Source organism: Ambystoma mexicanum, chromosome 13, assembly GCF_040938575.1.
Source record: "Ambystoma mexicanum isolate Mex_15411 chromosome 13, UKY_AmexF1_1, whole genome shotgun sequence".
In the NCBI taxonomy this organism is placed as follows: Eukaryota; Metazoa; Chordata; class Amphibia; order Caudata; family Ambystomatidae; genus Ambystoma; species Ambystoma mexicanum.
This window is the reverse complement of record NC_090938.1, coordinates 719,992,240-720,009,522: the sequence shown is the minus strand read 5'-3', so window position 1 is coordinate 720,009,522 and position 17,283 is coordinate 719,992,240. Positions and strand designations below refer to the sequence as shown.

Below are 17,283 nucleotides of genomic sequence, written 5' to 3'. Positions count from 1 at the left end.
GACGGCGCCGTTAAACCCTTAACACCTGGGTTGTAATGAGGCCCTATGAGTGTTACAGGAGGTCAACAATCGCAATGTCCTCCGTTTGTAGACATTGCAGAGGAATGGACTAAATGGAAGATGGTTGTTTGATTTAGGTAATAGTCTTGATTAAGACAAAAGAGGCTCTGTACTTTGAGGGCCAAACAGTCAGCATCCGAATTACAATGAGGTTGGTAGACAAGGTCGGACTGGGGCATACAATTGCTTCTGGCACCAATGAAAAAAGTGGCCCACAGTTGCGAATGGCAATTAATTCCTTTTGTGACAGACTGTATGAATGGTACCCATGGGGTCGTTTTTTGATAAAATGTGATGCAAATTGTTCAATTCAAAGAATATTTATTCAGCAGCAATGGTCAAAACTACTAACCGCATTGTGAAGTAACTCATCAAACTGGGCCACATTGGCCAAAAAGTGGACCACTTTGACCCAACAAATTGGCCAGCACTAGCATTTTGAGTTTTTGGTTTGGGCATTGACCTATTGCCCTATAGGCCAGTCCGAGCCTGTTAGTAGAGGCCTCCCTTCCCATTTACTGATTTAGCGACACCATTTTCCTTCATGGACGGATAGTAGTTGGAGCCGTTGGGGTGTGTGTCTGAATCAAAGACTCCTCTCGGAAAGGGTTTTCCAATACTTCCAGAATGTGGGAATCTTCTGGTAATGGTTGGCACTTAATAGTTTGTGTAGGCTGCATAGATGAACAGGTGCGTTTAGGGTGAACAGGAGTAGCTGCTGATGGTGTCTTTATTTCTGGAGGCACCTCTAGTAGAAAGAGGATTAGACTCATGGTTCTGGCCCCCTTTTGGTGAGATGTTAGGCAGAGACTTTGGTCTTATTTCCTGCTAATGGTAGAGTGTCATATGAACCTCGATCCTTGATCACAAGGTTAGTAACTCTTGAGCTGGAATTAATCAACCATGGTTGTTGGCGAGACTGGATTGCCACTAAAATCAGGGTATTTAGTGTGAGCCTTTTTCTTATGCGCCTTCTTTTTGCTCTTTTTACTCTTCTTTTCTATTTGTTAACAGGTTCATTGGGGATTGAGCCCTCCTTTGACTCATTGTTGTGGATGATCACACAGATATCCGAGCGTAAGGACCGAGCGGAGGCGCATCCCACATTGAACGATTGCAGGAGTTATTGGCCATGAGCTCCTGTGGCATCCGCCTGCATTTACCAGCTGTAAATAGCAGGCGGAGTCCATAGGGAATCCATTGGTTTAATGCCAGCATGAAATTGTGTGCTGGTGTTAAGCCGTGTGTTGTTTTGGGGTGGAGCAAGGATATATGAAAGGCAGCGTTATTCTGTTCAGTGCCCCCCTGTCTCCTCAAAACAAAAAGAAAATACAACACATTGGAAAAAGGACAGGAGTTCATGTTTAATGAGTGTCTTTACATGTTTTCCCATTAAGGGTTTTGCAAAATGACCCCCTCTGTCTTCCCTACTCTCTCTTTTATTCTCTTGTTCATTCCTTTTTCATCACTCTTTCCAACCCCCCCTGATTTTTCTTGATGTCCATATTCTCCCATCACTCTATCTGTCTCTCACCTCTGCTTGTTTCTCCCTGCCTTTCATCTCTGCTTGTTGCTCCCGGTCTCTCATCTCTACTTGTTTCTCCATGTCTCTCATCTATGCGTGTTGCTCACTGTCTCACTGTCTCTCATCCCTGCTTGTTGCTCCCTGTCTCTCACCTCTGCTTGTTTCTCCCGGTCTCTCTGTCTCTCATCTATGCTAGTTGCTCACTGTCTCTCATCTATGCTTCTTGCACCCTGTCTCTCATCTCTGCTTGTTGCTCCCTGTCTCTTCGTCTCTCATCTCTGCTTGTTGCTCCCTGTCTCTCCGTCTCTCATCTCTGCTTGTTGTTCCCTGTCTCTGTCTCTTATCTCTGGTTGTTACTCCCTGTCTCTCTGCCTCTCATCTCTGGTTGTTACTCCCTGTCTCTCATCTCTGCTTGTTGCTCCCTGTCTCTCCGTCTCTCATCTCTGCTTGTTGCTCCCTGTCTCTCTGCCTCTCATCTATGCTTGTTGCTCACTTTCTCTGTCTCTCACCTCTGCTTGTTGCTCCCTGTCTCTCTGCCTCTCATATCTGCTTTTTGCTCCGTCTCTCATCTCTGCTTGTGCTCTCTGCCTCTCCTCTGTGCCTCTTCCTCTTGTTCCTCCCATCTCTCTCTTTAGCTCCTATCTGCCTCTCTCCCCTGTGCTTCTTTCTCCCTGCCTCTCTGCCTCTCTGTCACTCCTCTGTCTGTCTCTCTCTTCTCTGGCTCCCCATCTCTCCTCTCTGCCTTTTGCTCTTGCTCCCCCTGTTACTACCACTCTCAATGCTGCCTCTCTCTCCACTCTTCCTCTGTGTATCCTCTCTGCCTCTTGCTCAGGTTCCTCCCATCTCTCTTTCTCTCTCTCCTATCTGCCTCTCTCTCCACTCTGCCTGCTCTCTGTCCTCGTTGCCTGCTGCTTTCTCTCTCTCTTCCACTCACTCTTTCTCTTCACATTTCCCTCTCTCTCCCTGCTCATCTCTCTCTTTGTACTCTGTCTCCTACTGTTTCTCTCGTTCTCACCTCTGTGTATTTTGTTGTTTCTTCCTCTCTGCGTTCTGCTTTTCTTCCTCTCTTCTCTGTCCAGTTTTCTCTCCCTCTCCTGTGTCTGCTTTTCTATCTTGCTATGTTTTCTTTCCCTCTACTATTGTCGCAACCCTTTACATCTCGATTTGCCTGTCTCTCTGCTCGTGTTTGTCTTTCTCTCACCCTTCTTCTCTCTATAGCCCCTCCTTGCCTGTTGCTCTTGCTATCTTTTTCTCTAGCTGCCTGTCTTTCTTTCTTGCTGAGTTTCTATCTGTCTGTCTTTCTTTCTTGCTGCGTTTCTCTCTGTATGTCTTTCTTTCTTGCTATGTTTCTCTCTGCCTGTCTTTCTTTCTTGCTGTGTTTCTCTCTACTTTTCCCTCTTTTCTTGTTGTATTTCTTTGTCTACCTTTCTTTCTTGTTCTTTCGCTCTGCCTTTCTTTGTTGCTATCTTTCCCTCTTCCTGTCTTTCGTTGTTGCTGTGTTTCCCTCTGCCTGCCTATCTTTCTTTCCTGGCATATAATTCTCTCTGCGTTTCCCTCTTGTCTTGCTGTATTTTTTTGTCTACCTTTCTTTCTTGTTCTTTCTCTCTTTCTTGCTATGTTTCTCTTTGCCTGCCGGTCTTTCCTTCTTGCTATATTTCTCTCTGCTTTTCCTTCTTTTCTTGCTGTATTTCTTTGTCTATGTGTCTTTCTTGTTCTTTCTCGCTGCCTTTCTTATTTGCTATCTTTCTTCTGCTTGCTCCCTTTCTTTCTTGCTGTTTCTCTCTGCTGTTCTTTCTTGTTGCGTTTCTCTCTGCCTTTCTATCTTGCTGTGTTTCCCTCTTTGCACCACTCCCTTTCTTTCTTGCTGTGTTTCTCTCTGCCTGTGTTTCTTTCTTGCTGTTTACTCTGCCTGTCTTTCTATCTTGCTGTGTTTCTCTTTGCCATCTTTCATTATTGCTGTTTCTCGCTGCCTCTTGCTTTCTTGCAGTGTTTGTCGCTTTACAGCTCTCCTTTTCTTTCTTGCTGTGTTTCTCTCTGCCTGCCTTTCTTTCTTGCTGTGCTTCTCTGCCTGCCTTTCTTCACTGCTGTGTTTCTATGCCTTCTAATCTTTCTTTCTTGATGTGTTTCTCTCTCTGCCCCTCTGGGTTTTATTTCATACTCTCATCCAATCCCTCACCTTTTGGAATCTCAAGCAATATCCAGCATTTGCATAATAAAATGAGGGAAGCGCCTGTCTTTCCTCTAAACAAGTACAGAAGGGTGGGGGGGGGGGCAAGGCACAGGGCCTGTACATGGACACCCCGGCCTTTATTTCTCTACCTCCGTTAGTTTTCTGTCTCCTTCTCTCTCTCCCTATGCTTTGATTTCTGTCTGGCTTGCTGTCTGCCTATTGATCACCAACTCTCTATTTCCTCTTTGCATGTCTTTTTCGCTGTCTTTTCCTATTATACCTCTCAGTCTCTGTTTCATCCTCCCCACTCTCTGCCCCTCTGATTTCCTCTCCAACTCACGTTCTCCATGCTCTCTGTTCTTCCTTCCTCCTCCGTCACAGTCTCTCTGTCTCTCTCCTTTATGCCTGTCTGTCTTTTCATTTGTCTCTTCCTGTTTAGGTTTCTGTCCATGCTCCTCTGTCACTCACCCGGTCTCCCCTTGTCTCTCTCGTCGCCTCTTTCTCTTTACCTGTATTTCTCTGGCCTCCTCTGCTAGTTTCCCACCCTATGTCTCTCTTGTTCTCCCGTCACTACATCTCTTTTTCTTTGCAATTTCTTTCTTTCTCCAGTTCCTCCTCTCTGTGTGTCATTTTGTCTGTCTCTCTCGCTGTCTTTCTTGCTTGTCTTCTTTTCTTTCTATTTCCCTTTTCACCTTGCTCTCCTGTGCCTCATCTCCCACTCTACTCTGCTTATCGCCCTCACTCTCCTCTAATCTCTATCTTTCCTCTTATTTCTCTGTGTTAATCTGTCTCTTTCCTGTTTCTCTCTGTTAGTCTGTCTCTCTTTCCTCTTGTGTCTGTGTTAGTCTGTCTCTTTCCTTGTGTTTCTCTGTGTTACTGTCTTTCTCTTGCCTGTTGTTTTTTATTCTCTATTCTCTGCTGTCTCGTCACCCTGTTTTCTCTGCAGGTCTCTTGTACCCGTCTCTCTCTCCTCTCAGTCTCTCTTATGTGCCACTCGCCCTCCCACTTTCCTCTCTGCTTCTCTTCTCTGCTGTCTCGTCTCTCCCCTTTTCTCTGTAGGTCTCCTGTACCCTCCTCACTGTTTCCTCTCTGCCTCTCTCTCCTCTGTCTCGTTGCCTTCTTTTCTCTGCAGGTCTCTTGTGCCCACCTCTCTCTCCTCTGTCTGTTTCTCTTATGAGCCATTCCCCCTCTCCTTTCCTCTTCTCTTCTACCCGCCTCACTGTCTCCTCTCTTCTGTATCCCTCTCTCTGCCCTTGTCGTGTCTCTCCCTCCTTGCCTGTCCCTTTCCTTTCTCGCTTTCTCCTTCTTACGTTCTTCTCTCGGTTTCTTCTTTTTCACCCCCCATTACTGATAGACCTGAAGATCCCCCTGTAGCCTGAGATGAAGGTGACTGATGGAGGTGGAGAATTAGGAAGTGTGAGAATTGTGGGGAGCGAGAGGGGGAGAGTTCTCCCCGTTATCTCTGGAATTTGGGGGTCACTTCGGGTTTCATTTAAGAATCGAGAAACAGCCACATTCCCCCTCGAGGTGTCTGGCGACAGGAGTCTGTGATTGGCTGTGCTGTCCCTGCTAGTGTGATTGACAAGCTGCGGGTGCGCTGTGATTGGCTGTGCTGTCCCTGCTGGTGTGATTGACGGGTTGTCTGTGCGATGTGAATGGCTGGTTTCTGAGCCGTGCTTCTCTCTCTTGCAGGTGAGGTGACGCTGGATCCTAGCACCGCTCATCCCGAGCTCATTGTGTCCAAAGATGGGAGAAGCGTGAGACGCGGAGACCGAGCCCAGGCTCTGCCCGACACCCCCCAGAGATTCACTAGATATTGCTGTGTCCTGGGGAGCGAGGGCCTGAGCTCAGGGGGGCATTACTGGGAGGTGGAGGTGGGGGGCAGCACAGACTGGGCCCTGGGGGTGTGTGATGAGTCTGTGCCCAGGAAGGAGTGGCTCACACTGTCACCTGAGAGAGGACTCTGGACAGTGCGGCTCTGGGATGGTAAATACCAAGCTTGCACCTCCCCCACCTGGACTCCCCTGACCCCCCGTGCACCTCCCGGGGTCTTGGGCTTCTTCCTGGACTATGAGGCGGGCAGGTTCTCATTCTACGATGCGCAGGACCGTGCTCTGCTCTTCACCTTCCCCCGGGCCTCCTTCCCCCGCACTCTGCGGCCCTATTTCTATACATGGCGGCCCGAGGCAGAGCTGCGGATCCACCCGGGGGCAGGACGGGACTGAGAGCTGTGGAGTACAGCAGCAGGTAAGGGGGGCTGTGTCTGCGGGGGTTGGGGCCGGGGACTGGGGGTCCTGCCCAGTGGAGGGGACTTGACAAGGGGGGTCAGCAATTACTTCTTTTGGGAACTGTCCTGTGATGTTTAAGAAGTGTGGGTTACTTTTGCCTCTTTTTAGTGGAGAGAGGGTTCAATCTGCATGTTTAGGTCACCTGCAACTACAATATTGGAATTTTTGCTTTTTCCCATTAACAAGTTGACTGTATCAAAAAGTGCTTGTTTAGTGCTCCTTCCCTCGGGGCCTGATGGTCTGTTGGAGATATTAAATATCCACAACTGCTCACCCGCCTCCGTTGCAATAGAGAGAAGCTGTAGGTCTAAAGGAGCACGAGAGCAATCCACCAGTTTCCACCTTAAGGTGGAGTCCAGCCAGATCGCCAGACCACCAATAGGGTTTCCTTTAGGACCTTTGGGCGCAGGGGCTGTAAAAGACTCATACCCCTGGAACAAAATAATCTAATGTTTTCTGAAGTTACACCAATCGTGAACATCTAACAACCTGCACAGACCAGCAATATTCCAAGACATCATTCTATACCCCGCACCGCCACCCTCTTGACAGCCTCCCTCGTATAGTCAATCTACTTCATCAAGATTCCCGATTACCCTTTCCTGCTTCGTTCTATTGGTCGGTGCCAGGTAAATCGAGCTTAGTCCCACCTCAGGGTTACTAGAATGCAAACTATCTGGTTGCTTGGACTGGGCCGACATTGGTTGAAGGTAATCAGGGGCTCTGAGTGATATCATAAGGTGGCAAGGTTGATATACCATACGGTCAATAATCAAAAGGCCTTCAGCAAGATCGCAGGAATCATTAAAACCCCTGGTGCATTCAATAATATCGTCTCTGATTATTGCCAAACGATGCCTAACATGACTGAGCCAATGAAGACATTTGTTTTTAAGACTCCTGGATCTCATAACTATTAGAAGACAAGCGGGTACATTGCACATTATTACAGCAGGTATATTCTTTTCTTTCACATTGGCAGTGTTCCTTGCAGGCGAGGGGCATCTCTCTGTTCTTCCCAAAGGCATTGTATTGGCTCCAGATAAGGGCATTCTGTTGTGCCCAAGCCTGTTATATTGATTTTGCGATGTTGTTACTGCTAATATATGGGGAGAGCGCAGGCTTGATGGGTGCAAAAGGTTCCCTTTCTTCGGATTTTCCTTAGTTATGGCCAGTTTGACGCCATTAGAGGACGCCCTTGCAGAATGATCAGAGGGAGGACCCCCAGGCTCTATAACATCCATATTGTGGCTATGTTATGCCAAAGGATGTGCACCAAGAGAATTCACCTTTTCCTTGACATCCTTAATTTCATTAGACGGCTCTTTAAACCAAGAGTCGATTTTTTTCAACGATGGAGCTTTTTAGAATAGCGGATATGACATCCAATTGGATGTTTAATTCCTTATGTTCAAGTTGTTGATCGGCTCCATCTTCCACTGGGCGGCTTTGGGAGGCGCAGTCACGATGGGTCTTAGAGATGCAAGGCAAAGCCATACCTTTTATGTTCTTTCTTTTGGTGTTACCTCCATGGGTTCTGCTTTTGCCTTTACATTTCAACCCTTTTAATGTGAACACCACTGAGAGGGTGTCCTTACGAAGGGGATCAAACCTGTTCGAGAGCCGCACTTGACGATTGATTTGAAATGTTTCTTTCTCCAGAGCTTCCTCTGCACACTCATGCAGTACAACTCCCCCTCCTACTACAGCCTTTGCTGATGTTGCATGAACCCCTGGGCCTCCTACTACAGCCTTTGCTGCTGTTGCATGAACCCCTGGGCCTCCTGCTGCTGTTGCATGAACCCCTGGGCCTCCTACTACAGCCTTCAATGCTGTTGAAGGAACCCCTGGGCCATCAACACCAACAAAACCGCCAACAATGACCCCCTCCCTTTGGCAATGTACTTCCATGATATTTGAATTGCTGGAACCAGTATCTGACCCCTTGCCTTTACAATTAAATTTGACCGGAAAGATATAATTTGTTCCTCCTTCCTGGCCAGGTTTTATGTTCGTTGTAAAAGGGGCCAATGGGTCAATTTTCCGAGCATTAGGTCTGAATGGTACTTGCGGTGTGCCCTTTGTTGTGGGTAGGTCTTGCGTTGTTAGGGCTATGACATCATTAGGTAAAAACACGCAATTTGATTCCATTTGCAAATAAGAGCGGTTACCTGTTTTAGTTACCCCCTTGTTTTGGCCTTCCCCAATTAAATGTGTATTAGTTGTCGTGTTCTCTAGGTCATCAATATCATGTAGAGGTCTTTTATTTCTGTAATAAGAATGTTAACGTCCTTGATTGGTTTAAACAACCTGGATATTTTGTTTTTACCAACCCCAGGGGATAATGGTGCTTCAGCTTTTCTTTTTGACATGATTACTTGGTCAGGCTTTAACTCCCCTGCAAGCGTCTACAAACACTTGCAGTCGCTGTTGATTATAAATATTATGCCAAACTTTCGAAGCAAAGGCTTTCACAAAACAAAGTTGACATACCTTTACAGCACATTCTCTAATCCGGACTTCGAAGAACACCCCCCCATTCCTCCCCAAGCCCGTGCGTCCTTAAACCGCAGGTAAGTATTTCAACTTTCAGCTGCAGTAAGAGAGCACTAGATTAGTAAATCACACGGTGCTCATATAGGCTCATATGTACAGCCCACAGGGTGTATGTTCAGCTCTCAAGCAGCGCAGAGCCGGTCAATCCATCGTTCGCTCCCGCATTTCTCATTGTCCCCGCAATATAGATGTAGCGAAAACATAAACTGCTCACCACTGTTATAGAGACCCTGATGACCCTGGCCACACCGTGGCAAACAGCGGGAAAGCAGCAGAGGGGCTTGTCCACGGGGCTTTGCCAAAGGGGCAAGCTGGCAACCCTTTTGAAGTGCCTTGTGCCGACTCTGATGCGGGGGAGGGAGTCCTTATACTGGACATTAAAGCCCTAGTAGTGTGGAACACCAAACTTAGTGATCAGGGGCTACTAAGTCTACTGTGGTGGGGGGAGATGAAAGGAACGTTGTTGGGATGGAAGTAGAGCCAGTTAACGGGGCAATTAGGCTCAAAATGTCGAAAAATAACATGGAGATTTTCGCTGCTCAATTTGTAGTGAAGGTGAACTTAGATAAGAGGTCTGAGGATATTGAATATGTTAACTATACTCCTTTATTGCAGAATTTAAGGTTGGGAAAGTCTCCCAAGTAGAAATGGCCCTAAGTATCTGCACACCTATGGTAGAGTGGTGGTTGAAAAAAGAAGGGCGTTAAGGAGAGCCCTTAGAAGACTACCAAAAATAAAGACAGGACAACGGGACCTGACCAACCCCGAAGCCATCAAGCTAAAAAAGGAATTTAAGGGCTGGATTCGCTGACATAAGGCCAATTAATCCAGCAAAAGGCTGAGGAAATGCTGAGAGAAGTCTGCTGAAGAGACTCACAGGAACCTTGGACCCTTATTAAAAATGAGGACTCCCGTCAGTTGGTTTTGCAGACAAACAGCGTCTCTGAGGTGTCTGGGTGGTCCATTTTAAAAATCTGTACTCAGTCAGAGGAGTCCAAGAAGTGAATGGTGCGACTTCTGCTGGGGTAAAATGGCAGGTTCCCTTTGAAGCAGAGGACATTAGGACCCTTCTTGCTAGGGCAAGCAAATCGAGAGCACTGGGCCCAGACGGTCTGGCTAATGCCTTCCTTAAACTGGAGTCGGAAGCCTGGGACGCTTTTCTATTTGTTTTGTTCAAGCAAATAGAGGCGCAGAGAAATATACCGGAATCATGGAGAGAAGCAGCGGTGTTCCAATATTTAGGAAGGGCAATAGGGATGAGCCAAAGAATTATCGCCCTATTGCCCTTCTTGACGTCATTGGAAACATATTTGGCTCCCTGCTGCTGTCCTGACTAAATGCATGGTCAATAAGGGAGAACCATTGTGATACCCTTCACACAGGATTTGTTCGGGGATTGGGCACTAGCCCAAACATTGCACTGATCAATATCTTGAAGGGGAGAGCTTTGGAAAGTAATGTGAAAACATATATTGCCTTTGTAGACCTGGTTGCGGCCTTCGACAGTATAAACAGTCAGGCTATGGTCAAAACTTGTAAACTGGAATTGCCCAGTTAATTTGCAGAAACAGCTACAGGCTCTCAATACTGGGACTTCAATGCGGGTTAGGTTGAACGTGAAGGGGCAACTATCAGAGGAGATTCCAACGTTTAGTGAGCTAAAGCAGGGTTGCCCTCTTGCCCCTGCGCTTTTCAACCTTTGTGTCTCGGATCACGGTGAGAGAGAGACTATCTGAAGCAAAAAGCTTTCCACCAAAATTTGGAAACACCAAGATCAGCTTCTGGTATATGCAGACGATCTCGTCTTAATGGACCAAACGGTGATCAGTCTGCTAAGACTATTGTAAAAATTAGAGCAATATGTGGAGGAAAATGAGATACAAATAAACATTGGTAAAACAAAAATCCTGGTTTTGGAAAAAGTGCATTGCAGGAAAAGATCTCATCCTGCATGATGGCTAGGCACGACCCGAATTTAACAGGTGGCAGAATTTAAATATGTGGGTGTTTCCATCAATAAGAGCAGTAGTGAGGCCTAGGCAGTAAAGGTTCTTAAGGATGAAGCCAAAATGCTGGCCAATCAAGCAAGGCTCTTGTGCCAAAAAGTCTGCCGTTATTCGATAATCCCAGTATTGGAATTTTACAGACACAAGGTTACGGCTATACTAACATATGGCGCAGAATGTTTAGTCTTTATTCCCGATTCTTTGTGGCCTTTGTTAGAAGGCATTTTTTGGAAGAGGGTTTTAAACGTGCCCTTGGCTGCACCAATTCAAGTAATCCAGGGAGAATTGGGCTTGATCTCATTAAAAGCCATGGTTGAGTGGAGCTCACTGGCATTATATAGGACATGTATTTTAGAGGATGCCTCACCAATTTTTGTAATTATGAAGAAGGAATTAAATACGGGTCACAGAAGAATATTGCACCAATGGGAAAGTAAATGCAAAGACCTGCTTAATAGAGCCTGTACCTCAGAGGAGGAATTTAGGAGAAAGCCAGTTACAGTGAAATTAAACTTATGGAGGCTAGATGGGATTCTCACCTCTGAGGAAGCGAACAAGTTCAAACTATTTCAGTAACTGGGGTATCCTTTGGCACAATGCCAATTTATTTGCGAAAATTCCCAAAAAAACCATTTTAGAACCCAGTTTATGAGGATTTGTTTAAACTTCCTGTCAATGAAAGAAGTTTTGTCGGTGAGCTGGAAGGTTAGACCAGGAGTGGTAGAATGTGACTACTGTAAAGCACCGGGGTCGCTAGGAAACCTAAGACACATATTGCTATTTTGCACAGCTTTGAATACACTGGGGCCGAGTCATTTTAAACACTTTTTGGACTCATTAAGCACTTTATCTCGACAGAGGGGCCCTCTGGCAGCCCTGGGACTCCTCCGGTGCAGCGGTTCGCAAGGAAACAGTCCTGACAGCAGCAGAGGGGCTTGTCCACAAATTCATTTTTATAAGACTATGTTCCTAATTGGTCTGAATCCATATTATTAATGTAGTTGGATATTTACTTACAGGAATGTATAGTCGCATTCTTCTTTAAATTCTTGATCAAGAATCAATTTCTTTTGCTCCGAGTAATTTGTAGGTTCTTAGCTTGCTAACATTCTTTCACTGTATAAGTATCTGTAAATGCATAATCATCTGTGTTGTCTATTCTATACGGCATATCAGTGTATACAAGCTGCTGATAGGTTTACCAGTTGCCGACTTCTTACCTCGTTAGATGCTGGGGGGTCTCATCTCTCCTGCAGCCTGATAACTGCGGTTTGCGATACCCTAAACACAATATTTGGTACAGCTGTCTCTCCTGGACATTGCCCACTGTTTCTTTATGCTTGAGACAGCAGTGTCTCCAGCACGGCTAAGTGTCTGGGCTTGATACAGCAGTGTTTCATGCACTGCTAAGTGTATCTCAAGGTTTGGTACAGCAGTGTCCCCCCTGGACATTGCTGGGTGTCTCTGCTCTGGGCTTGGAACAGCAGCGCCCAGTCTCTCGCTCTCTCTGTGCTTAGGAAACTACTCTTTCCTGCAATGCTCATGCTCTCTGTTCTGAGCTTGAGCAGCAGTGGATGGTCGCTCGCTCTTTCTGTGCCTTTGACAGCAGTGTTTCCTTCCTTAGTGTTCAGTGTCTTGGTCTTGCAGTGGCACAGGGGTCAAATGCATTATTTCTCTCACCACAGATGGCGACCCAGCATAGCATGTTTGCTGAGTCACTGTTCAGTGTCTTGGTCTTGCAGTGGCACAGGGATCAAATGCATTGTTTCTCTCACCACAGAATGGCAATCCAGCGGAGCATGTTTGCTGAGTCACTGTTCAGTGTCTTGGTCTTGCAGTGGCACAGGGATCAAATGCATTGTTTCTCTCACCACAGAATGGCGATCCAGCGGAGCATGTTTGCTGAGTCACTGTGCCATTCCTGCCCTGTTCCTCTGGAATTCAGTACACCCAACCTCCAAGGCAGCTCCTGCATATTACGCTCGGGGCTGGTTCAAGTGCCTTGCAATGCAGATGCATGGAGGCAGGCCCGGTTGTCCTGGGATGGGAGACATTATGGCACCTCTGGCCCGGGAGGGGAGAGCAAAAGAAATATTGCTGCAATTTGTTTTTCTTCTGTCATACTGGGGGGGAAACAAATTGCAAGGAACAGAGGCCATAAGTAACTGCAATGTCAACACACTTCATAAAAAACAGGACTGCTACGGACTGGAACCTATGGGGACCCTCTCAAGTTGGGGCCCTTTGGCACTTGCCTTGTTTGCCTAATGGTAATAAGGCACTGATCTGCTCTCCCTTCAACACACTATATAATCGTGTCTCTCTCCCTCATCCATGCTTTGTGTGATCTTGTTTCTGTCCCTCCCGTGCTCTGTGGGATCTTGTTTCGGCCTCTCCTGTGCTCTGTGTGATCTTGTTTCGGCCTCCTGTGCTCTGTGTGATCTTGTTTCGGCTCCTCATGTGCTCTGTGTGATCTTGTCTCTGCCCCTTCCATCTGCTGTGTGATCTTGTCTCTGCTTCTCCATGCAACCCTTGGTCCCCCCGCCATGCTTTGTGCAATCTTGTCTTCCTGTCACAAAGCCAAGTGGTGATCAATGAGACACATGTGCCAGACATTGGCGTTTATTTTGGTCAACACAAGTAAAAGGTATCAAATTAGAAAACAAATATTCTGGTGGCTTATTATCATTTGTATCTCAAAACAAGCAAACCAAAAGAAAGTTCCTGGACTTTACAAAGTCTTGGCTCCCATCCTGTAATCCTTTGGTGATTTTCAATCGCACCGTTTGGGCTATTTTTAGTGTCCCCTGCATTTCTTTCCAGGTGCCTGATAGCCATTGGTTCTCCTTCACCCTCTCCGTAGGGGTCACATGGCGATCAATGGCAAGAGGCTGGCGGTCACCAGGCTTAGACCTGGAGGCCGCTGGCTGGGCTTTGGCTGCTAATCTGGGCTGGAGGGAGGTTCTAGCCCCTTACATTGCCTGGCTTCCCCGGCTGGCTACTTTCCTTGTGCCTCTGCAATAATCTCATTCCTCTGTGAGCCCCTGCCCTCCCCCATCTCCCCTGCTGCTACATGGAGCCTCACTCTGAACTCCTGTTACCTCCTCCTGTCACTGCTCTGGTCCATTAGGCGTATAGTGTAGATGTGGTAGCTTCCCTCTCTGCCCCACCTTTCCAGGCTATTCCTCCTCTCCACCTGCTCCATCAGTATCTACACCACCTCCCGTTCCAGGTCTATCACCACCACTTTCTGTTGATGTCTCTGCCTCATCCTTATCTCTTGCTATTGCTATTGCCTCCTCTTGCTGTCATGCTACTGTCTTCTCTCCCTTTTTTTGCCATCTCAACACTGCTTCCTGATATCTCGCCATCTCCACCGGCTGTCCAGCCACCTCCTCCTGATTTCTCTCTACCTCTTGCTATCCCTTCACCGCCTCCTTATATTGCTCCTCCTGTTTCTTTCTCCTCATGTTTCTTTCTTTCTCCTCTTTCTTTCTCCTACTGTTTCCCACCTAGCTTCTGCTTGTATGCATTCGCTGCTCGCTACGGAACAGCTGATCCGAGTACACCTTGCTGCTCATAGTTTGCATTGCCCTGCGTTCCTTAAAGCGACATACCTCGTTAGCAGTTCTCTACTGGGACAAGTCCCTACGCATAATTCGGGCAGGATGGTGTATACTAGTGGATTGTCCCGCTGCTTGCCTATCTTGGAGTGTAGCAGTATCTTGTCCCCATTTTCACCCCATCCTTTACGCTTGGAGCCAGGCAAGGAGCTTAGTCGCACTATCCCAATTTATGCATGAGCTCGTCTCCATTGGCCTGCTCTGCGTGCTCTTGTTTGTGCCCCCATTCTCTGTGTAATATTAGTTCACCCCCTCCACATGCTCTGTGGCATCCTTTCCCCCTCTCCCTGGTACATTGATTGTATCCAGAGTGTGCCGCCATTCCCCCATGAAGGTGGGCCTGTGCACAAAAAGGGGGTGGGACTTACAGCCCAATATATGCATTTTCTTACCTGTAACCCATCCCCTGGGGGGAAGCAAGCCAGCAGTTGTCCCGGGGAACCATCGGAGGAAGAGAACCAATTAAGTGGGAAGGATAAAAGTGGCACAGGAAGGTGTTGGTTGCTTGGGTGAGGTTAAGGGGGGAGAAGGAGGACTAACAGACCAAGCGTTGGAAGGATTGTTGAAGGAGTGTGCAAGGTGAGGTATTTGTTGGTGGGATAACGTGGTAGATGCAAGCAAGGAGTGTGGGCGGAGCAAATGCAGGAAGAGTACTTGGTGACTGAGAGTGATTGAGGAGGAGAGTGAGAGTGGGGGAGTGTGACTGAGGAAGAATGTTTTTGGTGAAGTGCAGAGTAGTAGTTGAGGAGATGGTTGTTTTAATAATAGTCGTAGGGGAGAGGAGTAGGGGTACTAGTAGCAGTGGGGAGGTATAGAGTAGAGATTGAAGGGAGTAAGCAAGAGAACATTGGAGGGACAAAGGGGAAGAGAGGGAGAAGAAAAGGAGGAGAGTAGAAGAAAAGTTAAGAGTACAAGGATGTAAAAGGAAAGGGCTAAGCAACTCCTGAGTGTCTGGAAGGCACCTCTTCTTGCACAAATTGTATTGTGGGACCATGGTTAGAATTTTAGCCAGATTGTGCTGAGAGAGACACCGAGGGAAAGGGCATTGGCCTTTAGACCCTTGGAACCAGCCATTCAGTGGTTGGACACTAGGGTTTATCAATCTTAGGCGACCATCCTCGGCTAGGGAGTGAACCACCAGGCATAGACGAGAAAGAGAGGACCCTCAGCTAGCCCCTTTTCAATTTCTGTAATAAAACCCTTGAACTATCTTTGACAGTTGGTGTGTTCTTGGGGCCACCTGACACCCTGCACCTCCTCCGCCCCCACCTCTGTTCTGTGCAAACCTGTGCACCCACCTTGCTGTGCGTGATGACTGCATTGTGAATCCTGAAGAGATGGACATTATTGGGAGCTGTGCAACTCTTGCTTGTAGCCTAGAAGAGTCTGGATAGATTGACACAAACTACTACCAGATGCTACTTTTGACCTCCCACGACCAACTTGTACCACACAAACCTACCTCTCTGACATTTACTGTGTGTGTTAGGAAATGTGGATAGAGGTGTATTAGTAAACGGCTAGAAGTCATTTTAAGCAGAGTAGGTCATATGTAGTGGACAAAACGTAATGGTGTGTATCTCGTGTGGAAGTTGGTTTAGTGTGAAGCTATGTATTAGCTCCTAGTTCCCCAGAGGTAGCTCCTTCTCACTGTTTGATGCTTGATACCCAGGAGCTGTTTTCAGCTCCTGCTCTTCGTGTCTTCATTCCAGTCTCTTCCTCACCATCCTTGCCATGTTCATTACTGTGTAGGGTCCATGTCATTATCCATGTTCTATGTGATACTTGGCATCCATCTCCAGACTGAGTTAATCATCCTCAGAAGTTCTATGAAGTGGCTCCAGTCCAAATGATGCTGATGGAAATGACTCGATAGATTCACCTCCAACTCACCCCCTATGCACAGCCTCTTTGATTCAACATCGACTGCAACCTCTCCTTCAAAGATCATGTTGCTAGTAAGATCTGGACAGCCTGGCATCAACTCTTACAAAGCTTTTCATGCACACCTCAGACAAGAGGCGTGCAGCGGTATAGGAAGAGACAGACAAATGCTGTGTAAACATAGTTACCACACAACACTGGAGAACCAGACCAGAGGGACTTGTGAATTGTTTACAGCTGACAGAAAGTGGAATGCTAGATTGGGTCAGGAAGGCATGGAAGCAATCACCTATGACTGAGAAACACAAGAGGGAGTTTGATAAGTTGAAGAGGAGAGCAGAACTGCTGGGCAGCGAACAGCAGGGGATCCCCAGAGGAGAGAAGAACTGTAAGACCGCCACCAAAAGGTGACACTCGGAGGCGAGTAGAACTGCCAGACAGCCACTCCTATAGAGTAGCTAGTTCTGAGGAACTTGTAGCTCCCTCTGACCTTTCTACATTGGGTTTTCCAAGGCTTCCCTGGTTTGGATTCTTCCTCCCAAACGTTTGCTTTAATGCTTTCAATGAGGGGGGAGGTTCCCAATGAACAGTTCCTTTAGGACTCTACCCATGGTCTCTGAACTACCACTGTGATGAGTAACTATCTCTCGGATTGTGTGGGTGAACCTCTGATCTCCTTAACCCAAAATAGGCCCACCTCTTAAGAAGCGAGTGCACGTTGGTCCGCAAAGCATGTTTATTGTACAAACGGCTGGGAGGGGCTGGGTGACGCCGTAGATTCCAACTAATCAGATTCTCCTCGAACCACCCAAAGATTTCACATTTATATACATTACTGCAAAACACACTCCCACATATATTGTTACAAAGTCATCCCCCCAAACATGATTGGTCAACCCTATACAAAGAAATCTAATCCCCCTCAGTTCCTACGCTCTCATTGGATACATTTATTTAACCACCATCCCCTTTCAACATAAATTTGCACTATCTCATATTTACAGCACACCCCTTTCCGAGATCTTTCTATAGTAGGTCATGACATCATCACATGGTTACATATTCACAGAGCAATCGTAATTTATTACAGGTTCCATCTGGTCGGGGACCTCTAACCCTGGTCGTGATGCACATGGCTTTACCAAGGATAATTCAACAACACGAGGAGGGA

The 17,283-nt window shown here is 47.0% G+C and overlaps 1 protein-coding gene across 4 annotated transcripts in view; it reads left to right on the top strand.

The window, feature by feature from the left end:
- The window catches only part of LOC138521801 (E3 ubiquitin-protein ligase TRIM39-like), a 185,912-nt gene that overhangs the window by 138,761 nt on the left and 29,868 nt on the right, over window positions 1–17,283 (top strand). For 3 of the 4 annotated variants that reach the window (XM_069634908.1, XM_069634910.1, XM_069634909.1), the window contains one exon: window positions 5,448–6,002. The exons of the other annotated variant lie outside the window; for it this stretch is intronic. In XM_069634908.1, the coding sequence (XP_069491009.1) occupies window positions 5,448–5,980 (533 nt within the window). In that variant the 3' untranslated portion in view covers window positions 5,981–6,002. The remainder of the gene's footprint in view (window positions 1–5,447; window positions 6,003–17,283) is intronic. 4 annotated transcript variants of the gene reach the window in all.